At 50.5% G+C, this 27,783-nt stretch overlaps 1 protein-coding gene across 1 annotated transcript in view; it reads left to right on the forward strand.

Annotated features, from left to right (window-relative positions):
* The window catches only part of SORBS1 (sorbin and SH3 domain containing 1), a 211,022-nt gene that overhangs the window by 177,710 nt on the left and 5,529 nt on the right, over nucleotides 1-27,783 (forward strand). Inside the window, exons 24-31 of the mRNA XM_023754890.1 lie at nucleotides 119-204; nucleotides 3,199-3,366; nucleotides 7,293-7,339; nucleotides 10,323-10,437; nucleotides 10,572-10,697; nucleotides 12,580-12,771; nucleotides 14,198-14,962; nucleotides 25,827-25,885. Of these exons, the coding sequence (XP_023610658.1) occupies nucleotides 119-204; nucleotides 3,199-3,366; nucleotides 7,293-7,339; nucleotides 10,323-10,437; nucleotides 10,572-10,697; nucleotides 12,580-12,771; nucleotides 14,198-14,962; nucleotides 25,827-25,885 (1,558 nt within the window). The remainder of the gene's footprint in view (nucleotides 1-118; nucleotides 205-3,198; nucleotides 3,367-7,292; nucleotides 7,340-10,322; nucleotides 10,438-10,571; nucleotides 10,698-12,579; nucleotides 12,772-14,197; nucleotides 14,963-25,826; nucleotides 25,886-27,783) is intronic.

Below are 27,783 nucleotides of genomic sequence, written 5' to 3' on the forward strand. Positions count from 1 at the left end.
CTGGTCTCTACAACTGTAAAAAATCTGCTATTTAGAATGGATGAAAGGTGAAATCTTTTCCCAGTTTGGTTTCCCACTAAATCTTTGCCTGTTTTAATTCTACTTTGTTCTTTTGAAGATTCAGAATCACCAAGACATTTTATACCAGCTGACTACTTGGAATCCACAGAAGAATTCATCCGAAGGCGTCATGATGATAAAGAAGTAAGTGCCATCTCTAAAATCTCTTGGCTTTGGGCAGAGAAAAATATGAAGGAAGTAAACATCCCAGATATCTGCCAGAGAGATGACGTGGCGTAGCAATTGGAAGCCAAGATTAGCTTTGTCAGAAGTGACTTTTTATATGACATTGGCGCAGTCAGGCCTCTTTCAGTCCACTTTCCCTTAAAGCAGATTTTCTAAGGCACTGGGCTCTGAACGCCACGTTGCCCCCCAGGAGGTCCAAGAAGAGGTTGCCCACCCTGTATTGCTCTTTGCTCTTTCATCCCTCCGCCAGACCCCGGCCTTATTATTCTCTAGGGAAATCCTCTCACATGTTTCTCCAGTACTGCCATCCCTCTGTTGGCACCAAGCACAGTTCATGTTGGGAAGGGTGCAGTAGGAGGAAGCGGAAACTGGAGAAGAATAATGACCATGATACATACTGTGGTCACTAAAAGGCAACCATTTGATGTTGCCTTTGTATTCAGAAGAAGAGATGCCCCAATAAACGTTGCTAAACTCCCACCAAGAGCTTCAGGCTGAGCCCTTTCCTTGCAGCTGTGGAGGCATGACTGACAGGGCAGGGAAAGCAGTGCGTTCCCTTGGGATTTAGGAGGCGGCCGCTCTGCCTATCCGTTGACGGCCACATCACAGCATCTGTTATGACGCAGTGTTGGTACGAGGCGTGCTTTCTAGACTGTGTGTGCCCAGGAGAATGGGTCCTGTGGATGAAACAGGCTGCAGTGCCTGTTCCTGTCGTGAGTGAAGAGCTGGAAGAACGGCTGGAGCCTGGCGGCAGGAGGTGGAGGGTGTTCATGTCTACACAGCTCTTCCTTTCTCTGCAAAGTCTGAAGTCCTTGGTTCTGTTTCATGGTGGTTTCAGGGTTTGGGTGGATTTTCCTTAAGGATTTCAGGTGAGGCCAACTTTGAGGAGAGCCGGGTGGTGCAACAAAAGACAGAGAAGACATGGTCTCCCCTCTCCGGGCATAACGCAGGCAGTACTCAGTAAGACACTGGCACGTGTCCATGGGAAGAAAGAAGAGGAAGGATCTGAGGTATAGAGTAGTTTGTAATAACCAGGTGAAACGCTCAGACACCATGAGTGTCATGAGGCCACAGAGCAGACTCGGTTCTCTCACCATCACTGAGCCACAGAGCCGCCCTGCAGGCCAGAAGCTGTGGTGGAGGAGGGCATTCCAACTCGCTGTGTAGACCGAGTCCCCAGCATGGAAGGTTTTGTGATAGAATGCTGCCTGCCACCCGGGAGGCATATTTCACGTAGTTGGTTTAGCCGTTTGGTATATTCAGAGGTGCATTCAGAAGGTGAGCAGCTCGTTTCCTGAACTGCTCAAAGGCCCTTAAAAACTATGTCTTTCCCCAGGCTATTGGCTGGTGTGGTGAAACTGAGGGGCAGGTGGTTTTATCGAGGTCAGATCCAAGTGCTCCGTTCCCTGTCCACCTTCACTGGCTTCGTGTGACCTGGGCCAGACCACCAGAGGCCTGGCCTCAGCGTCGGTCCCTTCCCACGGCTCCAGGGAAAGCACACTCCCAGCTCATGGGTGTCAGTGCTGGCGTGTTTCTAGCAAATGCTTTCTTATCCACATTGATGATGGTGGCATTTCAGGAAATGGTCATGTCAGCCCTGGCAGGGACATTCGTGGTCACCAGTCACCTCCTTGCTCATCCAGGAAGGGACTGGGAGAGGGTGGTGGTTGTCAGGGCCACATCCACGTTGCCTTTTACCCCAGGGAGAGCTGGAAACCAGGGCTCCAGGTGCTTGCAAAGCACCTCCTTGTCTTTTCTTATTTAATCTTCACAACACCTTACCCGAGCATTGGAAATCCCACGACCTTTGGTGAGTCGTTTCTTTATTATTTGTGACCCTGGAAAAATAGGAAAATTGGGCCCACCGTCATTTGGGGCTAGGTGTCACATGGGGCATTTAATTTCCTTCTGAAAAAAGCCTAATGTTTTATTAAGAACGTAGGAATCGTCAGTTATAATTAATGCTTTTCCTACAAAAAAAATGTTAATCCCAAGGATGTATGTTTGGTATGAAATAGGAAATCACATTAAAGTTCTATTCCATAGGGTCATTTCAATAGGCAATGAGGAAATGCAACATTGTTTAATTATTTTAAAAGATCTTTCAAAATAGAAATAGATGCCTATTTCCTTAATTTAGGGGAGAATATTTCTTCTAAACACAAGTACCATCATTCTTAGTTTATCTTCTATATTTATAGTCTACAAATTAAACTCACTTTCATTTCACCTAATGAAGAAACAGTTATCTTTAAAAGTATAGCAAGAAAGTAACTGATGCTCTGTCAGTCAAACATAGCCTTGGCTGAGGCCTCCTAAAAACTGTGCCCAGAGAAAAGATCGCTGGCCTAGGAGAAGAGGAGCTGTTTGCTGAAATGGCAGCTCCACTCTGTCAAGCATCTTAGAGTAACAGACATAGGAAGCACAAAAATGACCTTGTTGCCCTTGACCCCTCAGAGTAAAAGCCCATAGCAGGTGTAGTAGGTCAGATGTGGGTAGAGGAGTCAGCCAGCCCTGGTCCCACCGTGGGAACAGCTGTGGGAACGCATCGCTGAAGGACAGCACTTCAGCCTCCTGCCGCCAGCCCAGCATACGTAGGAATGCATGGATACACCTGGGTCACCTGGCCTTGCTGCCGCGTGTAAGGAGGCAGGGGGCTGTGGGCTGAGCCGGGGGCGGGTTGCAGACAGTGTAACTGTGTGGACTTCATCCTTCGCTGTGTCCCAGTGTCCCCTGGTTTCTCCTGTGCAGGGTTGTCTCCTTCCTACGCGGAGTGGCGCCAGGGGGTGGTCATAGCGGAACATAGTAGTTGTGGCCATAAAGCCCTTCCAGCATCTAACCCTTAATTTCCTCCTATTGACCTGGCACCTTTTCCTCAGTTGTTTTTGTTGGCAGTTTTCCAATGCCCTGGACCAGATGATTCACTGCCCATTTTATGCAATTTCATGGCAGAAACTTTTAGCGGACCAGCGACGACTTAAGCGCGAGCAAGAAGAGGCCGATATTGCAGCTCGGCGCCACACGGGCGTCATTCCAACGCACCATCAGTTTATCACTAATGAGCGCTTTGGGGACCTCCTCAATATAGACGATACGGCAAAAAGGAAATCTGGGTCAGAGGTCTGTTTTGGTCGCCTCGATCTGCTGCTTGACCCAAAGCCATATTTGCCTCCCCTCAGCATTGCCCGCTGTAGGCCGAATTAGTTCTGTCATCCTGGCTTCCCTAGGCTCGCTTTGGCTCGCTGTGGCTGGCCCGTGGACATGAGTCCCATCATGTCCTGCGCTCTGTATGTTCAAGCATGCCTGGCTGCGGGACCGGGATCTGCTGGCACACGCCCTCTGCATGCCTAGAGCATCGGCTGCCTCCATGCGTCCAGTCCTCTACATCCTGCCTTTCATCGTGATACCATGTTGCCTGTGCATTCTGCTTAGAAACCTTAGACCTTAGTCCCTGTGCGTTAGCTTCCGTGTGGACAAGGACAAGGTTCTTCTAAGAGATGGTTGAGTGAAACTTAAGTTACAAAAGTTAGCTAGCAACGCATCTTTTACACCAACCTCAAAACTTTAGTCCCGTTAACATTGAACTATCAGAGCACCATGCTGCCTCTCAGTGGTACAGTGAGGTACTTGAATAAAGTGCCCAGCAGTACTGCAGCCTCACTGGTGAATTTTGAAATGAGTTTTGCAGCGGGATGAGCTCATGGAGGGTGAGAGGCGTTTCATTTGTTCCCTTAATTTTGACATTTCTCAGCTGAGGTTATGAAACTTAATATTATAAAACAAATGAAGAAGCACAAACCTTTGAAGTGATGTTGTTCAGGCCTCGGCCTCCTCCCCCTCCCCTGAGGTCGGCATGTTGAAATCCTGGTGCTGCCAAGGCTGCCTCTTGTGCCAGAGTTTGTTTTGCCACGTGACCCTCCAGTGGCCCTGCTGAGGTTGGCTCCTTTCGGGGACCTGAGTGTCTGGGGCTTGGGGATATAGAAATGAGTTACACCCAAAGTATATTCCGTTTTATCGTCTTTCAATATAATAGTAGGTTAATACTCATTTTTCTATCTTTTGAGTGACAGAGGTGGCACTGGCTAGTGGTCAAATTGTCTGGGAAGAAGAAGTAGAGAAAAGGAGGAGCCAGATTAGAAGATGGGAAACTAGAGAGGGGACAGAGACTCTAACATGATGGGGAAAAGGTCATAAGGAAGAGGCAGGAGTTCGCAAGGTTTCAAGGGAAGGATGCCCCGGGGCCCTCTTGTACCAGCTCCTCAAAGCTCTGTTCTGAGGCTGCAACGTGGCTGGTCCTCCTTCCTGGGCGGGCTCGCTCGAGAGTGGTGGGAGGAAGGGAACACACCAAAGCACCGAGGCCTGCACCCTCACACAGATGACAGCACACGTGCGTGAGAATGCGGCTGGGGTAGAATAACCATGGACAGAGGCAGGCACAGTGCCCAGCCTGCCTTCCTCCCTCCAGAGCAGTGGTTCTCACACCTGAGTTCTGGAATCCCCTAGGGCCGTGGTCGGCAAACTGCTGCTCGCGAGCCACATGCGGCTCTTTGGCCCCTTGAGTGTGGCTCTTCCTAAGCCTTAGGAGTACCCTAATTAAGTTAATAACAATGTACCTACCTACATAGTTTAAGTTTAAAAAATTTGGCTCTCAAAAGAAATTTCAATCGTTGTACTGTTGATATTTGGCTCTGTTGACTAATGAGTTTGCCGACCACTGCCCTAGGGGCTTGTTAACATACAGGTGGCTGGGCTCCATCCACAAAGTGTCTGATTCTGGCATGGGGCCTGAGAGTATGCATTTCTAACCAGTTCCCAAGTGACGTTATGATACCGGTTTAGGGACCACACTTAGAAAATCACTGCCCTCGATGTGGGCCAACAGACATGAGAAAACAGACACCAACAAGTCCCAGGGCACCGGGCTGTGCAGACACACTTCAGACCCATCAGGCAGACCTTGGTGACCACTGGTTCTGCGCAAGTCCCTGTGGGGAGGCGGGACCCAGACTCAGACTGTGCCCTTGGGAAGCTGGCAGTCCAGCAGAAGAGGCCCCCTCCAAACAGGTGTCTCTGTGGTAGGAATGAGTGTCTCTGCTGTGGTAAGTAGCACAGCGCATGGGAGCCAGAGGATTCAGCCCCAGGAAGATTAGGAAGATAGAGAGATGCTTGTACAAGCAACGGTGACTCAGGTAATGCGTCCCAACCGATCAATGGAATCAGTGTTGCTCCATGTTGAGTGATATATGGGTTTCCTTTAATGAAAAAAGAAAGTTCAACCCCCAGTTTTGACCTAAGCCAATTCAGGAATTAAACAGTAAATACACACCTATACAACTTTATTCATTTAACTGTAGGTCATACCACTTTGCGTGAGCTCTATTGCCACCCCAAGTGTGCAGATGGCGCTGTTTAGTGCAAATATTTACATCACCCAGTTCTAGCACTAGCTGTCAAGAGTGGCCACCACTTTCATTGCAGTCACTGCTATGTTTGTCCTTAGAGTTTTGGTCATTTTCTCTTGTCATTTATCATCAACCCCACATCCGTTCTTTTCTTGTTTGCCCACAGCTGTTCAGTTATGCCCCTTGGTCACAGACACAATGCAGGCATTGAAATTGTGTAGCATTGGTTGTAAGGTCATCCTTCAATTGACCTCTAATATGCATGTCTGTAGATAGAAGGATGGAAGCATCAGCATGAAGATGAAAAATAAAAATTCCTGTGGAGAATTCATGCCCTTAAGAAGATCCCTCCAAGACCCCAGCTTGAGGAGCCTGGCCACACGGGGCATCTCACTGAGGGATCGGGATCTAGGGTCGCCCATCTCCCCTGAACTTTGACCATGGCCTCTAATACTGAAGAGGAAGTGTGTGGTTTAATTTCCATCACATGTTTCCCTAGACCAGGTGGTCATGGAGTCAGATCTATATTGGCAGCTACATTGCTCACATGACTTCTCTCCCTCCTTTTTTTTTTTTTAATTAGTTAAAATAACTACTTTTAATGGTGGGGAAGACAGATGTGCAAATACATATGGGGGTAAGTAAAGGTGAGCTTTTTGCTCTTTTTGCCGGAATTGGAAATGAAAAAATTCCAGACAGAGAAGGCAGTTTAGCCAAGGTGTGGCAAACAGACTTGCCTGACGGGAAGAGTGTAATAAGAGATAAAGGCCATTAGGTGTGAGGGGGGAGACATTACCCACAGGCCTTAACAACACTTAGGAATTGAGATTTGATCTGAGGGCAGTTGAGAACCTCAGCCAACTTCAAAGCAAGGAAGTGATGTGATGGAAGCATTTGAGGAATGTTCTTTGTGCTCCTGAGTGACAGCAGATTAGAGCGGAGAGAAGTGAAGTCAAAGGAAGCTTTGTGCCTGTGAACCAGAGTCAGACCTGAGTGGGGAGGGAGGGAGAGGGAAGCTGGCTGACTTCATGGCAGACGGACAAAGGAGGGGAGACGGGCCAAGGGTGCACCCAGGCCTGGAGTCTGGAAGGAGAGAGCCACCCGATAGGCAGGGAAGCCTTGGAGAAAGAATGAGCGCAGGGCCCACTTCCTCTGGCTTGTGGGTGATCTCGGAGGCCATGAGAAAGGTACGGAGTTGAAGATGACGTGAGAGGTGAATCGGGGTTTCATCCATTTGCAGGTCGTAATTTAAGTCAGGCAAACAGAGGAGGTAAGAGTAAGACGGTCACAATTCCCACACAGTAAGACTTCTGGCTAACTCCCTTTTTATTAGTTTGTTTTGTTTTGCTTTTAATAGCCATGGTCAGCTGTGGGGAACTAGAACGTCAGCTTTGGGTCTTTTGTCACCACCTCCTCCCCAAATCTGGCCCTCCTTAGGGAGAGGCTCATGCATGACGTAGCTGACCAAACATCCACCTAGTGTTCTGCTGAGGTCAGACGAGAGGAATCCTGCCCAGATGTGTACCCCAGAATGAACTGGTTAGAGTGCGTCTTTCTGCTTTGCTTTCCGGAAACGCGTGAAAATGTGTCCTTTCCATTGTACGTGAACTGTGATTTTAACTTGACATTGTTTCTTGTGTTTAGATGAGACCTGCCAGAGCCAAATTTGACTTTAAAGCTCAGACACTGAAGTAAGTGCCACTGGTCCTATTTGTCTGTCATTTTAACTGCCTCTCTGAAACACAGATGTCCACTTAGAGAGAAGAGCTGGAGAAGTCACAGTGATGAAAACCAGTCGTTTATGGCACTTGCCGAGCACTGTTCCGAGTGCTTTGCACTGTATTATGCTATGGCACAGGTTACACTGTGGCCCTGTGAGGTCGGTACTGTTATCCCTTTGTATCGATGGGGAAACTGAGGAACTGCAAGGGTAAGGGACTTTCCCAGGCTGGTCAGTGATGGAATCAGGATTCAAATCCCTGCCTCCTCCTCTACAGGGGATTCAGTTTGCTTGATGACGTGGGGGCTCCCTCTGACCCAACCTCTCCCTGGAGGGAACCAGAGCCAGTCTCTAGGAAGATAACTTTATCAGTTTCGCTGCTATAACCTGAGAGGTTAAAGGCACAGGAGACCAGCATTTCTCCAAGTATGTGTCTCAGAGTGCTCCGTCATAGAAAGGAGCCTGGGACCACCCCACCGTGTCTGTCCCTCCCGCCTGCCCTTGAAGAAAGACTTTGCTGTTGGCACATGTCTGGCTCTAGAAGTCCTTCAATGAAGAAAGAAACCTGATTAGCTTAACTAACCCAGGGCAACCTACATTTAGATGACCAGGAGACCTCTACATCTTCCATGGAATGAAATGGGAGTGCTACCAAAGATGGGCTTCCAAAAGGAGCCTGTTCACTTTATGTCTAATTATGGATGAAGGTGGACCAGAGATTTCGCAGGCAGCAGTGGCCAGCAACCATCCGTTGTCCTGCTGGTGGGAGGCCCCACATCTGATGATGAGGGAGACCTCCCATCCTCAGACACGGGAACTGTGTGTGGAGGCTGCTGGGCCGCGATCTCCAGCACTAACCAGGCCATGACTTCTAGAACCTGGGCACAAGTCTGGTGCCCTCGGGTATTTGTCATGACACCTCCAGCCCTTTGGCTCAGCAGCTAACAAGAGGCGGTGGCATTATGTCCCAGAAAGAGTATGAGCTTTGGAGTCCTGCCTCTGCCACTCTTGTCTCTGTGACCATGGCCAAGTCTCCAGCCTCTCCCACCTCAAATTTTCTCATCTGTAAAATGGGCATAAAGGTGCCTCTCTTGCAGGGCAACCAAGGTACTACACTTATAAAACATTTTGCATGATGTAACCAGAGAGGGTAACAAAGATTTATAAAATAGGCTTTAGTTTAATCAAGTAGACACCTTCATCCCCCTTTTTTTAATTAAGAAATGTCCATGTAATATTCATTAAGTGGTATCGTATTGATAATAATGCATTTACCACGATTTCATATTTTAAAGTCTTAAAACAATTTTTTTAGAGCAATCCTGTCAAGTAGAACAGATGAGAAATCTGAAGTAGACAGGACCGTCACCACTTCCAACAGTGCGGGCGCTGGAGAGGGCTCCTCCCTCCCGCCTGGCTTTTATCCTGCCCCGCTGCCGCCAAAACAAGTTCATGCAGCGTCCCTACAGGCGGCAGTGACAGACCCATAGGCTTGCGTCTTAAACGTCTGCAGTCACTGGGTTCTCTTTTCCCCATAGCATGTTACTCAAAAAAGTTCTTAACAGCGGGGCCCTTACGGCTCCCACCTGCCTGTACAGCTGCAAGTCACTTAGGTGGCAGCGCTGGGCCTGCAGACCCCCAGCACCCGTGGATGTGCCAAGGGTCCTGGTCGGGTGTAAAGGGAGGGTGATTTCAGAACATCCCAAGGAGGACTATGGCCAAAATTTGGCCAAACACATTCCTTCTTCCAGAGACAGGTGCCCGGATCCCTTCACGGGCCTCTTTCAGATTAGAGTCCCGTCTACCAATGAGAGACCACAAAGGCTGCCTTGTTCCTTCATCCGGCACAGTGCCGGCTTTGTGTAAGGTTTTCCAGATGTGGCCCCATTGTTCAGCCAGCATCTCTCACGTCCATGGGACTTCCCGGCACAGGGCAAAGCAGACACCCCCCTCCAAACTGCAGGCGCAGACCTTTCTTTCCCGGCGTTGGTGTGGCGCAAATGGAAAAGATCTAGGCGTGTGTGTTTTCAAGTCAAGAAAATTTCAAGTTACAATTTTTGTTCTCCTTTTAAGTTCTCGTTTTATGTTTTTGTCTCTATTTTTTAAGGGAGTCCTGATTAGAGGTTAGCGTCATTATTAAGGCAAACAAAGGGATGGATATGAAGAGGTTGGAAAAGGGGCATGAAGAACATTTGAAAATTTACTTTTCTCTCCAAGATCCCTTTATGCTGAAAGGAAATAGCATTTACTGAGTGTTAACTACATCTCAGGCACTGTGCTGGGTGTTTTATTTGTAGTTTGTTGCTGAATTCTCCAACAACTCTGAGTTAGCTCCTATTTTGATAAAGTATCTCAGAGATAGTATTTCACCCAAGGTTCCAGAGTTAGTAGATGGTATAACTGGCTTTTGAATCCAGATCTGCCTAATTTTAGAGCCTTTCTACTGCACATTGATGGATGGACGGTGAGATGGATGGAACGATCGAGGATATTGATATTAGAGAAATAATTTGATGATAATTGAAAGCAATGAAGACATGCTTTGGCAGGGCAGAGAAGAGGGTAGAAAAGGCAGTGAAAGTGTCGAGAAGGAAACGTTTGTCATCATTGAATGAACATCAGTTAAGACTAATGAGTGCGTTGCTAGGTGTTATGTAAACCGTGAGCATAGCACAGCATTCGCAAAAAGTTCTTGGAGAAACCACAACAAGCTAATAGGCTCCTGAGCACTTTCAAGCGCTGGTCAGTTTGAAAGTTAGCATCCACCCCAGAAAAGCCCAGAAAAGGGCCACAGGTGATGTGACTTCCCGCCTCGGAGGGTTCTCACTTCCAAATGCGGAGCCCCACTTGTGTCCTTCGGTCCTTTTGGCCTCAAAGTCTTTTATAAAAATCTACACGTCTTAATCTTACATGCATTGAAACGTCTGCTAAAGTGCATAACCCTCTGTTGACAGGGAGCTTCCTCTGCAAAAGGGAGACATTGTTTACATTTATAAGCAGATCGACCAGAACTGGTACGAAGGCGAGCACCACGGCCGGGTGGGCATCTTCCCGCGCACCTACATCGAGGTACCGCAGCCCCTCTTCCTAGGGAAACGCCGGTCGTGCCCAAAGGGCCACCTATTCATCGGGAACTTGTGTTTTGTTTCCTCCTTTCCTCTCATGTCCCCACTTCTTCCCTTTCACCTCGTTTCCTTTCTCAGCTTCTTCCTCCTGCGGAGAAGGCTCAGCCCAAAAAGTTGACACCGGTGCAGATCTTGGAATACGGAGAAGCTATCGCAAAGTTCAACTTCAATGGGGATACGCAAGTGGAAATGTCCTTCAGGAAGGTGAGCCCTCTCACCCGTGCTTCGGGCCTGTTGGGTGGCCCTGATCTCAGGGCAGGTGGCATTGCAGGGCAGCAACCCCTTAAAGATGTGCCAGTCAAGGGTGCATGAAAGGCAACTGGATAATTTTGAGATAATTTTAAAAATAAACCCTAGGCGAGTGTCAGGGTTTAACTACATTGAGTTCACTGATTACAGACGGCATTTCTGGAATCTTACACACCTTCCACAAACTGTATTCAGTTGGCATTTGTCGAGCACCTAATGATGTGATAGGCGCTGTGTAGGTGACTAGGTTTTACATCACAGGTTCTGGCCTAGTCGAGAAAAGCAAGTCTTGACACCAGGAGAAGTTTGAAAAACTGTGAAGCCAAAAGTCACAGGTTCTCAGCTGTGCAGCTTTTGGGGAGTTAAATAATTTTTCCGAGCCATCCTTTCTTTATATGTAAAACTAGAGGCCTGATGCATGAAATTCATGCAAGCGGTTTGGCCCTCACAGCTGTGGCGGCTTGCCTTGGCCTCGCAGCCCCAGCTTCGTCCGGAAGGTCTTCCGGAAGACATCCGGAAGGCCATTCGGCCGTCTGGTCTAATTAGCATATTATGCTTTTATTATTATAGATGAAGATAAGTGGCTCTCCTAGAGCTGTTGCAAGAGGATTACATGAAACAACGTTTAGCATCTAGTTGGTACTCAGTAAGCAGGAGATGATGCCAGTATTATTATCATCCATTATTGCCTTCAAGGAGCTGAGCATGCTTATTTTATATTATTATTGATTTTTAGAGGAAGGGAGAGGGAGAGAGAGAGAAAGAAACACCCATGTGAGAGCGAAACATCCATTGGCTGCCTCCTGCAGGCTCCCTCCTGGGGAATGAGCCGAACTCCGGGCATGTGCCCTAACCAGGAATCAAAACAAAAACCTTTCGGTTTACAGACGATGCCCAACCAGCTGAGCCACAGTAGCCAGGGTTCCACTTGCTTATTTTGAACACAGTTAAACTGGCAGAGACATGTTCTTCCCAGGAATTCCAACACTTTACCTGCCAAAATTCTCTGGCTTACTAAAGTTACTAATTTCATTGAGGACTGAGGAAAGTGAGTATATGCCTCAGATAAAGATGAGCCCCTCATAGAAAAGAAGAAACACTGGAAGCAGCCAGGTGCCACGCATCAGGTGAATGGCAACTAAATCGGCGCAGGCATGTGCAGTGGGACAGCCCACAGTGGTCCTCACGCTGCCAACACTTAGAAATGTAGAATTATTGTTCTTGAGAAAGAACGAGGCTCACTACATGTTTAGTATAAAAAAAGTAAGTTGGAAAAGGGAAATACAGTGCATACTCAGTTTTTATAAGAAAAATAAGATGTGCAAGTCCAATTCACAGAAACAAAATTCAGTCTGGGAAGTACATATATCAAAATATTAACAGTAGTTGCCCGAGTGATAACATTATGGGTAACGATTATTTCTGCTTTCTATTGCTTGTGCTTTAATTTTTCTATAATGACACAGGAAAAAATAAAGTTATAAAAAGGAAGAAAAAAGAGAACCCCTCCCAAAAAGCCTTTGCCTTAGAGAAGAAGTTTGCCTATCTGTCCGTTATGCATCCAGTGAGTGAAAACACTCCATTTGCCTGCTAGCTTCGGGGAATGAGTCTGACCTTCTTTACGGAAATATTTACGGGCCAAGCTCAACCTCCCAGCATCCAGGTAGCTCCACTGCTGGGAGCATCTTCATCCCAGTGATAATAATTCTCTCCAGGTCTAGCAAGGAAGGTTCATGTGAGCAAAGAGTGTGCTAAACTAGCAGGAAGCGAGGGGTGCAGGCAGGGCCTCGGGCTGGGGCATGGTGGGACACGGACCGTGCCTTGCTGTGTCTTACAGGGTGAGAGGATCACGCTGCTCCGACAGGTGGACGAGAACTGGTACGAAGGGAGGATCCCGGGGACGACCCGGCAAGGCATCTTCCCCATCACCTACGTGGACGTGATCAAAAGGCCACTGGTGAAAAACCGGGTGGATTACATCGACCTGCCTTACTCCTCCCCAAGTCGTAGTGCCACCGCGAGCCCACAGGTACCTACGCGTCCCGTCACTGGTTTTCACAGTCAGCGTGACAGCCCCTCGGTGCTGAGGGCACAGCCCCCCGAGGGTGGCTCTTCAGCCTGTGATTGAGAACGGTCCTCAGCAGGGGGGTGTAGACACACTGGGGCCTGTCTTCATGCATACAAATGGCACTTTTCACCCCTTGTTGGGAAATATTATCACACCCTTGGTTGGAGAAAAGGGAGAGCTTAAGGAAATTGCTCTGGGGATAAGGTGAGGAGAGGGAGAGAAATCGGAGCCTTTATCAGCTGGTCCAGAACTCTGTGCCGGGAGTACCCAGTGAAGCGGGCGGGGTGCCTCCACTGTTCTTACGTGCCGTGGCCCAGTCGGTCCTTGCCACCTCATTGGTCAAGGTTGGCTGCAGAAGATAAAGACTCAGACTATCCTCTGCAAGCAGAGACCAGGTTTAAAAAGTAACTTCTAGCACCTCTGTGTACACTGGGCTGAAGGAAGGGGGTTTATCACAAAATGTTCGCTTTCCTGAACATTCATTACGAGCAAACTGGTTTTAAAACATGAATTATTCCAAATCTCCACTTCCCCAAAGCCAAGAAAAATGAGGACCCTGGGCTCGGGAGAGGCATGTGGGCGACTTCCTGCCAGAGCCCCGCCTGCTGCTGCTGTGGGTTGTCGGGAGGAAGGAGAGCAGGCCCGGGACCAGGTGACAGTGGATGGTCCTCTCTCCTCTCCTCCCTGGTCATTTTCTCCTCTCTGAACACCCAGGGCTGACCCAGGAGATGGGTACTGGCAGGTTCTCTGCCCAGCAAGGTCCACCTGCTGTGATCTTGTGGGCACAGGGTGTGAGGTCGGTGCAGCACATTCTACTTTATATTACAGGGACTTCAGCTCAATGTTTTGCCTGACTGTAGCCGAGCGAGACTATAAAACTGACTCCCTGCTCATACTCCTCTCTGGAAGGCTCTTTGCTGAGCCCCCTGGAGAGAATAAAAGCCCAAGGCAAGGCCGGGCAGTGGCAGGTCACCGTTTTTTCCTCGGTTCTGGGTCAGGGCCTCGGTTGCCCAGGTGTTGGTGGGGCAGGCGGGCAGCTTCCAGTGTGTTCCTTTGGAAGTGACTCTGCAGACCAGGTGGCACAGGTGTAAGTGCCCAGTGGGACCCCTTTATCTCTCCCCCACTCCACTCACTTCTTCCACCCTCCCCAGCTGCACACGTTCTCTCACACACACACACACACACACACACACACACACACACACGTGCACACGTCTCAGCTTCTCTCCGAACCTAAGCAGACAGCTTCCTCTGGATACCAGAGTGTCCGCTCGTCTCCATTTCAGCCTCTCCGTGTGTCCCTGTGGTTATTCCTCCTTTCTTCTTTAAGCTGACTCTACCTTGTGCTTCTTCCTTTTGTTTTCCTCTCTCTCCTTTTCTTTTTAAGTTTCCCAGTCACAGCAAGCTCATCCTGCCAGCCCCCTCATCTCTGCCTCACCCCCACCGAGCCCTGTCCCCTGAGATGCAGGCTGTCACCTCGGAGTGGATCTCACTGACGGTGGGGGTCCCAGGCCGGCGTCCTCTGGCCCTGACCCCACCTCTGCCTCCTCTGCCAGAGGCGTCTGTCTATTACACTGACCACCTTGCCTTTTTGACAAGGCCTAGTCCCTCCCTGTCCCTCAGCCTCCCCCATTCGAGCTGGTCGGGTCGTTCCACGCCCCACTCGATTGTCTCCCCACTGGCCCTCCCTGCCCCCCACCGAGCCTACTCCCCGGTGCCTGGTGCCCAGACCTCCCTTCACGTCAACGGAGACAGTGGCAGCCACAGGCCCCCTCCAGGCTTCCCGCAGGGCAGCTTCTCCCAGCCTCTGCTTGGGAGCCCTGATAGAGTCATCTCGGAGCTTAGCAACGCCTTTAGCAGCCAGGGCCCGTGGCGAGAAGAAAGCAGACAGTACGAAAGGAAAGCAGAGAGGGAGGCAGGTGAGAGATGCCTGGGCGGACCCACGATCTCTAAGAAGAGCTGCTTGAAACCTTCAGACGTGGTCAGGTGCCTGAGCACCGAACAGAGACTCTCAGACCTCTGCACCCCCGAGGAGAGCCAGCCCAGCCAGGCCCTGGGCAGCCCTTTCCCGGGACGGGAGGCTGAGCAGACAGAGCCGCGTAGAGGTGGCGAGCAGGCTGAGCGGAAGGCTGCTCGGAGTGGTGTGCGCCAGGTAGGCCTGCAGCATGACGTGTGTGCCTTGGCATCTCCGTCGGCAGGTGGGCCAGACGTCTCACCCACGGTCCGCCTGCCGAGGCCACGTGATGCCAGGGAGACCCACTTGCTTGTCTTGGGAGCAGAAATACCCAGGAGGGAACAGAGGGGTCCTGGATGAAGGTGTCAGGGCTGGGAAGTCGGTGGCAAAAGTCAGGCTCTATTCTGGCCATTTGAGGGGATTCCAAAGACCCCCCTTGGGCACCTCCTGCACAAGCCCCTGAGAAGGAGGAAGGCCTCCCTCCCCCATTCCCGCTGCGGAGATCACCGCGGTTTGCTCAGACTAACAGCTGGAACACAGGCTTCGGTGTGCTCAGTGTGGTTTGCTCTTGTGCGAGAACTGCTCCGTGGCACGCCGTGCTGCTCCGTGGTCTGCGTCCTGTCTGTCTGTGGGTGCACAGGCCTTTGTTCACTGCGAACAAGTGCGCTTTGCTTCGGGAGGACCGTTCAGGCCCAGCACCGGCCTCACAGGTTTGGGTCCCTGAATGGGCACGCCCGCTCTTCACGTGACCGTCCCCTCCTCTGTCCGTGTCAGCTACAGAGATTTCCGAGTGCGGACCAAGGTGGCTGTAGGGTGTTCTGAGCGCTGAGAGTTTGGTGTGTGTGGGGGAGATAAACTTGGCAATTCGATCGTGATTCCAATGTGGCGATGCCGTTCAATACCCCAAATGTCAACGAAGCCAGGTGTGCGTGCCTGCCTACCTCCCAATGTCTCGTGCTTGGGAGTGACTTCCCTTTCTGAGCCTCAGTTCCCCATTTTTAAAATGGACCTGGTAACACGGACCTCAGAGAGTGGTCGGGAGGGTTCCAGGAAGTCACGTGAGAGAAGTGCTCGCACAGGGGCTGGGGTGGCGCATGGTCAGCATTTTGTAAATGGAAGCGACCATCCCAGGTGACCTGGAGCTGCTTCTGGAAATGAGAACATTCTAGAATGTCTTTAGCACCCAGTGGAATTCTTGACGATGTCGCTCCAAACCATTTGTCGTCTGCTGTGTACGATGCTCACAGGAGACTGCTTGATCTCAGACCTGGTGTCCCCATTTCCCTTTAAAGTTTCATTTTTCACTCAACAAATATTTACTCAAGACCTGTAGACACCAGCCTGGGGGCAGGGGGCAGGGGTCACCCATCCCTGCCCTCGAGGAGCCTGGGTCAGCAGTGCCAGGACTGCAGTGATGGAGGTGCGCTTGGAGCCCACAGAGACTCACACGCGAGTGAGGCCAGACCTCCAGCTCCAGCCAGCAGTGGGGAGGGGGCCGTGTGCTGCGGGAGGGCGGTGTGGGACATGTAACCACTCAGGCCGAGCCTCACGCTAGCAGCCACTTAACCTCCCAGCGCGGGCTTCTCCTGTGCCAGGCGGTCCCTCCCTCCGGGGGGGGGGCGGTGGTGGGGGCGGGCTGTGAGGATAAAGTAGGGGGGGTGGTGCCCGGCACAGGGAAGGCTCCACAAGGTGGATGTTGCTCCAGCTCCGGGTGTGGGGCTGAGGGGCACTGCAGCACCTGGGGAGGCCATGCCCGGCAGGCGCTCCTGGGATGTGTGTTCACTGGGGAAGAAAGGGTGCGGCCAGTGAGGGAAAGAATAGTTCGCTGGTGAAGTGGCTGGCGGAACAGAGTTAAATGTCTGACACAGGAACGGTTCTGTAAACATTCCCGGTCAGTCGTGGTGCCCGGAGACCTCGTTATTGTCAGCAGTGAGTCACAGCGACCTGCTCCAGGCCCAGCACGCACAGGAAGAGCGTGGTGCCAAGCCCTGGGCCGGGCTAGGGGTATACACGCTCCCTTCCTGATGGAGGGGCGAGAGGAGGAGCTGGCCACACGGGTGCCAGGCTTGATGAAATCGATGTCCCGTTCTTGGTGGGCCTCCAGGCCGCCAGTGGACCACTTCCCGTCCCAGCCCTCTCTCCTCTCTTCCATGTGGCGCCCAGGCTGTGGGCCTCGCTCCCTACGAGAGCTAGAGGGTTGTGGGAAAGGGGCCCCTGCCCACACACCTCCCTCCCAGCCCCTTCACTGCCCCTCCTGTGCCTGGGAACAGGACCCTGATACTCGGGAAACGGGGTCCTTCAAAAGAAGTTTCCTGCTCGCGAGGCCCTCTGGGCGACAGAGCTAAAGATGGAAAGGACTTCAGTGACACTGTTCTTTGGTGGCCGTCAGGATGGTGCGAGCTCAGGCTGAGTCACTGTAGATAAATGTGCTCCAGACCAGTCTGTGTTATCGGGAAAACTGCCGGCCACTCCTCTTGCTGGGGGAGCTGAACCAAAAGTTCACGTGTATCTGACCAGTGAACAGAGGGAAATGCCTGAGAGCCTTAAAATCGCAGGTGTTCTGACTGTTACGACCATTTCTCTTCCATCCAAGCATCAAGGATGTTCTAGGCTCCGTGCTAAATGCTGTGAGAGACAGAGGGGAGACCATCAGGGTTCTTCCTGTTGCTCTTGGGAAGTCTCTCTTAGGCTCCGCGGACCATGTGCCGGGCTGTTTACACAGCAGGCCAGCCTCACCTCCCAAAGCCCCCACGCTGTGTGCCTGGGTGACTGCCACCTGCCTACACTTCTCCACTCAGATGTCCTTCCAGAAGCGTTTCCTGGCGTCCTCCCGCCCCTGCAAGACGGATTAAATGCTCTGACCTTGTGCTTCCACAGCCCTCTGCACCTCACCTGCGGGGCACGTCTTCAGCTCTACGGCATTTGCCCCTTTGCTTGTCTGTGTCACAATGAGAGAGACCAGGACACATGATCAATGGAAGGCGCTCAATGAATACTTGTTGAATGAAAGAAAAGATAAAAGATGACTGACCCCAACTAAAGGAGTGTGTCATCTCCACTGGGGAAATGGCATGTCCACAAGTAATTATAATGCAGAGAGGAGGACAGACAGCAGCTCACTCTGAGGGTTCAAGATGCGGAGAGATGATGAGCACCAGGAGGGGAAGGGGCCATCTGGAAATGCTGCGTAAGAGAAGTGGGGTTTGACCTGGGAGCTCTGTGGGAGGCACACAGCCAGAGGGTGGTGTTCACGGCAAACACATAGGCCTGCCACAGCCCAGGGGTGGGGATGTGAAAGGAGGTACAGGGAGTGGCGAGTTCCCGGTTGGGGTGACCCGTAGGGTGTCTGCAGGCTGGGAGAGGGGGGTGGTGTGGAGAAGAGGCTGGAGCAGAGCACGGAGGGGCTCGGTGGTGCCACGATGGGCATTCGTCAGCACAATGTGGCTAGTCATCTTCCTCACGGTCACGTGACCCTTGTGACTGGGTTGTCAAACTTCCATTTTTGGTGCTAAGTCCCTGCTTTGCTGCTTTCCTTCCCCTTAGTCACCTGTCCAGTCCTTCCCGCCACCCCCAACTCTGCAGATGTGCGAACACTTGCCTGTGACTTCCCACTCCTTGGTCGCCTCCCAAGCTGATGTCACACAGGTCCGTCCCTTGTGTGTGTAGGTGTGTATTCTCTGAACAGCAGAAGGGGGTGAGCCAAGTCGGGGAGGGGTCTGGAGGAGGCGTGCTGTGCGGCAGGATGCTGGGCTCCAGCTCCCATCAGCCTGTGTGTCTTTGGATGAGTCACTTCCCTCCCCTGGCTCCCCAGTCCGTTAACAAAACAGTCAGACAAGAACGAGGGTTCTTTCTGTCTTTGCTGGTCTTGATTAGCTAAAAGTCCAATGTGAGTTTCAGTTGAAAGGAAAAGCAAGAACAAATGCAAAAGTATGGCATTTATTATGGACTTGCGAACCTTCTCATTTGAAAAGTGAAAGTTTTCCCTTTTATTATTTGAGGGACAGCTTAATTGGACAAAAACATACATACAAAACGCCTAAGAGTTAAGAATCATCAACCAAGTTCTTGGATTTGAGGGGCATCATTTTGGCCGAGCAAGTTTAGAACAACCAGTCCAGCGAGTGGAGGGGAAGCGCCTCTCGGAAACCTTCATGAGCTTCAGCAGACATTCACTGAGCTTCCCCGACCAGGGCACTGTCTGCTGACAGACGCCCAGCCTTGGTTTCTGAGCTCCTACAATTGGTGAGAGCCTCATGGAATTTCTGAATTAAAAAGCATCTTTAAAGATCACCTATTTCAGTGACTCCTGACTTCTGGGTTATGGAACCTGTGGGAATCTGAGGTCAGCCAGGGATCCAGGCCAGCATCCAAAGTCCGCGTGAAGTTTCAAGAGAGCCACACTTGAGGCCACCTGGGAGCTCATGGACCCCAGATTAAGAGCCCAAATCGATTGGACGTCCATGATGAGATGAGAAAGCTGAGGTCTGAGGAAAGTGACACACTTTTGTGATGTCAGTTTGGTTCCTCAAGGGAAGGAAGCCAGTCAAACAATAAAATCTGAAGGCGTGACATTTAAAAATAAAAATATTCAGGAAAGCTATGTGTCCTCAAAGCATCTGTCTGAGAAATGCAAGAACAAATCGCTTGGCGGCCTAGAGGAAGGAAAGCTACTCAAGTGACGACAGAGTGATGTGCTTTGGTGGCTTGGGAACATCCTTACCACGTGGGAACTAGGTTAGTTCCAGAGAGATAAGAACAAAGACGCAGGCCTGCTTTGGGCACAGACATCAGAACTAGAAGGAAAAGCTTGCGATGCACCTTGTGAGAACCAAAAGGAAATTTTAAATGTTAAGATATCCAACTAAGAATGGGAATCATTTCCCTTTGGCTCCCTCAGGAGGGAAATCTCTAAGTACCAAGGGCATTTAACAATTTACAGGACGTGGAGAGAACTGGCCAAAGTTCTTACAAAAATAACCAGCATCTCAGCATCTAAGATGGGGAACTAAGACGCAGCGTTGAAGTGTCTCCCCCTGAAAAATGTTAGGAGAAGTGGTAGACAGCAGACCCCCTAACTCCAGAGATCAGGGTGTAGTGGAATGCACAGGACTTGGAGTCCCAGAGACCGGGGTTCAAATCCTGGCTCTTCAAATTCCCAACGCAGACATATTGGGTCTTAGTTTTGTAATATGAGGTACATAGCGACCACTTTGCTGAATTATTATGAGGACTAAATGAGATGTCATGAGACTAAAGCACCTAGCCCCGAGCATGTAATTAGAACCAATAAGTACCTGTTGTGTGATACTGATGTAACAGGGAAAAGAACTGTAAGAGGTAATTTACTTTATCCTCCTTACCCCGTTCCACCACAGAGAGGAAGGTGGGGGGAGGAAGAGAAGTATGTAAGTGGTGGGAGAAGCCTTTTACTTTGTTTTGCATAGATCCAGAAGTTAGAAATTCAGATTGACTCTGCCAGTCCCTGCTTCTCCTTATTCTCTCCCACCTGGAGTACAAAGCCATCATCTTGGAAAGCGTTTGGTTTTTTCATAGTTGAGTGCCATTTGCCGTTACTCCTCGGCTTGTTTTAGGAAGGAAACAGAAGTCCACATTCCAGACTCTGACAGGTGGCTGAGCATGGGAGTGTTGTAATCAGGTTTACATTACAACAGAGCTAGTGTGTAATCTGTGGAGGAATCTGATAGAGGCTAGGTCTAGGTGGTAAGCAGTTGAACTAATCGGTTGTCACTGGTTTTATATTTAAGCTGGGATCTTTTGCTCAATGAAATCAGGAGAATCAGCGGAGTCAGAGCCGGCGGGGGCGTTGAGGGGGCACAGAGCAGGGGCGATCTAGGTTTCCTAGAGCCAAATCCCAGGAGCCCGAGTCACTCAGGGCTTCCTACTCCTTGGGCAGAGTTTGCCCGGGGTGCGCCAGGAGCTGCAAACCTTCTGTCTCCATTGGAGCACCCTCACCTCCCACACTGCCAGATCCCCCTCTACATCGGGGGCTACTGTCAGAGCCCTCCATCCAGTCTTCAGTGGGCGATGAGTGGTGCCGTCCCCTTCAGCCCGTTCAGCCCTGCCCAGTGCCAGGTCTCAATCACAGGGTGCTTACACTCCAGTCATGGAACATTACAGCCAAAGGACATTGATGTAAATCTTGTCCAGTCCTCTGATTTCACTAAGAACTGGAACTCCAAAGAAATTAAGCATTTTGTTCAAATAACAAATTGGTATCAGAGCCTGGCCTGGAAGCCAGATTTCTCACCCCTAGTCCAGTGTCCCCCTGGGAGGCCAGGGTAGGTCAGCAAAATGTGGGTGGGATGTGAAGAGGCGGAAAGGTATGGGGCCTGAGATGAGGAGAAGAATACCATCTCCGAGGGCCCGGGCAGGCTAGGAGAGCAGGTATCTCTAAGCGGGTCCTGCACGTTGAGGTTGAGTTCCTCTATCCTGTCCACACCTCCAGGACTCCCTGCTGTTCTTCAGCCTGCAGACAGTTATTTGGGGCTTCGGGCTTTGGCACACACCGAACGCTGGAAGAAGGTGCTTAGTATCTGCACAGTAGCACCAGGTGTGTTGTGGATCCAGAGGGATGAACAGTCCCAGGGAGCTGGGGTCAGATTTCTGAGGGACTTTGTGAACTGGAGATGGAAGGGCAGCAGGGCCACAGAGCAAGGACGCTGCAGGGTTGCTCACCGGGAAGAATGAAGCCAGCGCTCCAGCCAAGTGAGGTGCTTGGGTGTACGTTTGAGAATAGGAAAGCAAAGCAGTTTCTGAGTCCAAGACTACCACCTGTTTGTTGTTGATGAGGGGGGAGGGGAATGCAGTGTGTGTGTGTGTGTGTGTGTGTGTCCATGTGTGTATGTGTGCACCCGTGTGTGTACGTGTGTTGGGCCAATTGCTGTTTTCTAAACATGTGAAAAACTTAATTGCATCTCCAAGAGTCCAAAACGCACTTAGCATAAGATAATACCCTCTTTATTCTTAACCCCGGATGAGGTCCTGGTGAGAACGTGTGTCTACTTTTAGGCCTGAATAAGGGCAGACTATGAGGACCAGGGATCAGGGCAGCACTGTTGAGTGGGAACATAATGTAATTTTAAATTTTCTGCTAGTAAAATGGAGCAGGTGAAATTAATTTTAATAATTTATTTTATTTAACCCAATATATCAGAGTAGATTCATTTTAACATATAAACAACATAAGAATCACTGAGATATTTTACATTCTTTATTTTGTACTTTATTTTTGAAATCCATTGTATATTTTATCCTGGCCAAGTCACATGTGCCTACTGGTGACCATATTGGATGGCATAGGTTTGGAGGAAGAGTCTAAGGAAAGCATTTCCAAGAGGGAGAAATTGAGCCCGGCTGGTGGGCTCATGGTTCACTTTGGATCCATGCACCAGGAGGCCACTTGTTCAATTCCTGGTCAGGGCACATGCCTGGGTTGCGGGCTCGATCCCCAGTGTGGTGTGTACAGGAGGCAGGCGATCAATGTTTCTCTCTCTCTCTTCCTCTCTCTCTAAAAATCAATAGAAATATTTTTTTTAAAGGGGGAAGAAATTGAATCTTAATTAATAGGGTAAATGTTTATCTTGCCTTCTCTCTCACTAATAAGATAAATGTTTATCTTGCCTTCTTCCTGCATTTTCCCACAAACGTTAAATAAGGAACCAAATCGTCCCTACCTCTGGGAGATGAGTTAAGTGTGTCCAGATGTTAGTGTGTTTGGATGTGAAGGTTGTGATGATGATTGCCTTCTGGTTTGGATAGGACCTGAGACCAAGGAAGGCGGGGCATCAGTATCCCTTTCAGTACTGGGGACCCTTGAGCTAACGATAGGATGATGCCTATTCGTGCACATCGTACCTTTCACATGATGAACAGGTAATGAGAAGGTACACACTGGTCTTCTGAAGAGGCTGAGCTGGGTGTGCGCTGGTGCTACCAGCTGCCCGTCATGACTCGAGGGGTTGGCGTACAGGGATCAGACACGGAGGCTCAGCTCTCAGGGGCTTAGCCACCTTGTCAAGTTCTCAGACTTCCCTGAGCCTTAATATTTCATTTTCTGCCCTCCCCTTGACACCGCGTTAGTACACGAGTCAGATGAGGACTCAGACTTATATGTGCTTTGAAAGCTGCTTTTTAAAAATGCTTTAAAAAGAAAGGGTTTCGTAGAATATCAGTCCTTTTTTCTGTATCTGATTCACCAAATCTCTTATGTGCCAACTATTTGTGGATGATCGATTCCAGTCACTGCTTTGGGATTAAGTTGATTGAAAGATGCTAAGGACTTCCATAAACTGTGCCGACTACTCTGAGAGACTGTCCGCACTCTCTCTGGTCTGCATTTGACCTGAGGTCATCAGGCCCCAGCTGGAGTTTGGAAATTTTTATTTGTATGAGAACTTTATTTTTATGAAGTGCGACCCATGTCGGTCTGGCACAGAGAATCTCAGTGTCAGATAGTTGAGAGCCTCTGCAGCCTGTGGACCAGCCGTCTTAGCACACACCCCTGAGGTGCCACTCGGGAGCCTGCCTTTGAACAGGATCCCAGGAGAGACCAGCGTCCATGAAAGCCTGGGAAGCACCACCCCCTGTCCCAGCTAGTGATGTTGGCGCAGCCTCAGCTCGGACAGCTGCTGGGGCAGGCCACGCACTCTCATCAGGCAGCCCCTGCTGTTGCTGGACAGACAGCTCTTACTTTGAGAAAGTTTCCCCTTCGCTCCCCTTGCCTGGAGGTATGCCCCACTCGGGGTGCCCAGGATAAGTTTCATTCTTCCGCTGTGTGAAAGCCGCAGAGTAAGCTACTGCTTCCCTTTCTTACACAGAAGCCTGGACCCAGAGGCTGGTAGGTGATGAGGGGGCTGTGCAGGGTCAGCGCCTGTCACCTGCCAGAGCCTGCAGGCCCTGAGACGACGTAGGAGGAGCTTGAACAGGCCTCTTCCAGTCCTGCGTCTGCCTTCTCCTGCCGAGTCCAGGGGGCTGGCTAGGTGACTGCAGTTTGGAGGGGGTTTGGAGAACTTGAAGGGGTTTCCCAAAAGGACAGGAGGGTAGAAGTGGTGCCTGGAATGGATGTGGGTCCTGCAGGGCTTGCCTGGAAGGGCAGGGTCATGGACAGTGGCACCAAGCAGGAGGGGGTGGGGTGGTGGCCTGGGAAGAGCAACCCAGCAGCTTTCCCTGTCCCTAGCTGAGAGTCAGCTTTCTGGGTTCTAAAGAAAAGGGGATGGGTAACCCCTACCCTGCCTGTCTCTGGGTTTCTGCAGGACTCTGTGAAGATGCGGTCAGTGGGCACACTTGGGAATGTGGGACATGGTCCGGGATGACAGGGAAGGTCCTCGGGAACAGTCGACGACACCAGGAACCAAGTGTACCGCTAGCTCACGGTGTGGCCTCAGGAGGCCTCACCCTCTCGGGGCCTCTCTGGAACGAGGGAGCTACGCACAGGTGTCCCTGGAGGTGCTGAGGCTCAGGGCTATGATGGTGGGCCGCCTGGAGGAAGTCTCCAAGGATGGCTCTTCAAATATTTATTTAGGGAGACTCCCCAGAGCTTGAGATGGAATCCTTTGTGAGGGAACTGATTTCATACACCCTGCGGTGCGGGCCTGGCCTCTCCTGTGGGAGCCCACTTTAAAGAGGGGTGCTCGGCCATGACCGCCCCTGTGGTACCTGAGCTGATGAGTGATGGTTTCAGCTCTGCTCTGTGAGACATCTCAACTCCTCAAACACCTAGCTGGAGTGTGTCATGTGCAGATCTTTCCAGAACAGTCTTGTTCCAATATTAAACATTACCAAGGAGCTTTTCAGAAGCGTTACTCGGTTTTTGTGAGTACTGAAATGTGGTGTGCCTGGTAGTTTTGTGAGCCTGCTTTGCCAGCAGTTGGCCAGGTTACTGAAGCTGGCTTTGGTCCAGCAGCCCATCCATAGATGCTGGGCAGCTGAGAGCAAGGGGACCAAGTGTGTGGTAACGGAGGGACGTAACTGTTCTTTAGACAGCCCTTCCGTGTCTGTCTGCCACTCTGGGACCCTGTGTTGTCCTTCTCACCTCCCTGCAGCCATGTCTCAGCCTCCCATCTCATTGCCTGGATGCTTGCTTCTAACTCTGTACATTGCATTTTCTCCTGTGCACCCACCGTGTTGTCGTGGAGACTCGGTGGCCCTAGGCTACGAGTGTCCGGTGTCATCGAGTGTGATGGTGTGGTACGTGTATTTGCTCACGCTTTTATTTTGAATTCTTTCCAATGTGACATCTGCTAAAATGTCTCCCTTATAATTTGCTTGGTGATCACAGCCTTCTCATCATTCATTGAGCGCAGGACCTGATCTCACAGAATCTGAAAAGAGCTATGTGGTAAGACGCCTGTTGACTAAGACTGTAGCTTTTCTAAAAAGAGTCCTTACTGGCCTCCAGAGTACAGCCGGGAGTACTGCCTGGTTAACTCTCAGCCACTAGTTACAAGGATTATGTGGCTACTGTCGTAGAGAGAAGTTAGGCCGCCCCTTCCCCCTCAAAAAAGCAGAGGAATTAGAGATGCCATTTCTCCTCTGCCTCCATATGGGATTAAATCAATGTCTTAGTGCATGATTGGGGATACATACTTGCATTTCTGTCCTGAAGTTATTCTGTTTGTAACAGTTACTCACTAATTGCAGGCTTTTATGCTGCTACCTTTTTTTTTAATATTCATACTAAATTCCGAATTCTGTATCTTACCTGTTTTTCCATGCTTACGCCTGGATCCCTCCTGCACTCCACTACTGGAATATCTATTTTTTTAACCTGGATCTTCAACTCTGTTGTTTTCCTGGACTTATGTGCTTCGTCTGGAATGTTCCATCTCTTCCTCTCTTTCTTTTTTTTTTTTTTTGTCCCCATGTTGACTGTTTTATGGGGGTTTCTGGATATCTCGGGGCCACCTCACAGGAAGCAGTTTGCAATGAGATCATAAACATTGCCGAAAAGTCTGTTCATTACTGCAGCACTGTCTCTCATCCCCTTGACTTTCATCACAAGGTACCCCCTTCTGACAATAAATCATCTTTAATCATTTCTCAGCAACCTCAAGCCCAGCAGCGAAGAGTCACCCCAGACAGGAGTCAAGCCTCACAAGATTTGTAAGTACACGGCCAACTTCAGTTCTCTCCTTTTAGCAGACTGTTGGGCTTAGGAAGTGGGTCATTGACTGGCTGTGGGACAGCCAGGCGGGGGAATGAGTGAATCACTCCCAGCTTCTCTGAGAATTCCGTGTTTCCCATCAGCCAGTGTGAGAACAGGTGGCAGGTCAATAAGGTCATGACCTACTGGGAGAGAGACAGGTAAAGAATGAACTGCTCTCCAAGGACAAATGAGAGCTGTGCTGACTGGCTTCCCGCCTAGTGTTGTGGGAATAGAGGAAGGAAATTGATTCTGAGAGCTGAGTGAATAGGGTTGATCCATTCATTAAAAACAATATCTTGGCTCTGTCTCCTCTTTTAAGCACAGAGGAGTAAACTCCATTCCCAGAGGGAGGGGATTTGGAATAAGCACTGAAAGACAAACTGGACTTGAGGGTTAGAGCAGGGTCTTCCCGGCTAAGGAAACCACATGGGCAAGAATCAAAGCTCAAGAAGTAGGTTGGGACCCGTTGTAGAATCCATGATGCGGCTGAAATAAGCTTAGGTTTCATTCTGAAGGCTCTCAGGAGCCACCAGAGGGTTTGAAGTGAGGAGCATATTGCTTCTGTTTTGTTTTCGGGAGGTAACTCTGGTAACGGAGTAGAAGGTGGGTTTCAGAGGCGAGGGACAAAGATGCCGGTCAGGAGATGTTAATCCAGGCAAGGAGTGATGAGGGCCTGAGCCAGGACAGAGTGGGTGCACTGTGACCACGGGCACATGCAAGGTCACCCAAGGAGACTCCGGATAGAGCGAGAAGGGAAACGAGGGTAGATCCTGGGAGAACAACTTTTAAGGCAACAGAGGAGCCACAGGAGACTCGGGAGGGGGGTTAGGAGCGATCCCTTGTGCAGATTGGAGCAAGCGTGTTCGGTCAGCAGTGCCTCCTGCTCCAGAGTGGCCAAGGCGGGAGGAAATGTGACGTGTCCTCCAGGTGTTCTGTTCGGCAACTGGAGAAAATCATGGGTGACCTCGGAGACAGCAGTTAGAGAGGGGGAGGCAGACGCCTCCTTAGAAAGGGTTGGTAGTCGGTGCCATGGTGGATGAAAGGGCTCTAGACGGAGGGAGTAGCAGACAGAGAGGGGGTATTTTTAGGGTGCAGAGACTTAAGTACATTTGTACCAGAGGAGAAGGGGTTGACAGAGTCAACAGATGTAGGAGAGAACACGGAAGCTAAGGAAATAGCCCAGGGAAGGGAGTTGAACATGACCAGAGGGACCCTTCCTCCCGTGTGGGAACAGAGCAGGAGGGAGGGGGTCCGGAGACTTAAACCTGAACGGGGCAGCGTGAAGGGCCCTCTACACAGGGAAGCAGAGGAGGTGGGGGACTCCCACCAACATCAGCGCTGCCCGGGCAACCCAAGCAGCAAGGCTACGGGACTTCCTCCAGCCACGCTCCGCAGTCTGGGAGTGAGAGCAGGAAGCAGAATCAGGAGTTACTTCCCAGAGCTGAGCCAGTGGAGGTGAAGGGGAGCAGGCGTTCCAAGGAGGCCAGGTTGGGTGGGAGGGAGCAGGCACATACAGAAACAACAGAATGTGTTCATTTGCCAACTGAAGTCTGTGGCCGCTCTTAATTCCTCGTTAGAGACCCTCTGGCAGGCAGATCCACCTACAAAAGACGGACACATTCAGATAAATGTACACAATGAAATTGCCCCTTTGGTTTTAGCAGAGGAGAATGAGCCTCTTGTTCTAGGCGCTGGCTTTGCTTACCTGGGTCTAGTCTGTCTTGCCCACACACTGGAGATCACAGGCATCTACTGGAAATGGTAGATGTTTGGCTCATGGCAGAGTTTTTCCTGCTACTGTTGTGTTTCAAAATAGTGAGCGAACAGAACTGTGAACTGGTGTGCAGTGCATGCT

This window comes from Myotis lucifugus, unplaced genomic scaffold (assembly GCF_000147115.1).
Source record: "Myotis lucifugus unplaced genomic scaffold, Myoluc2.0 scaffold_66, whole genome shotgun sequence".
In the NCBI taxonomy this organism is placed as follows: Eukaryota; Metazoa; Chordata; class Mammalia; order Chiroptera; family Vespertilionidae; genus Myotis; species Myotis lucifugus.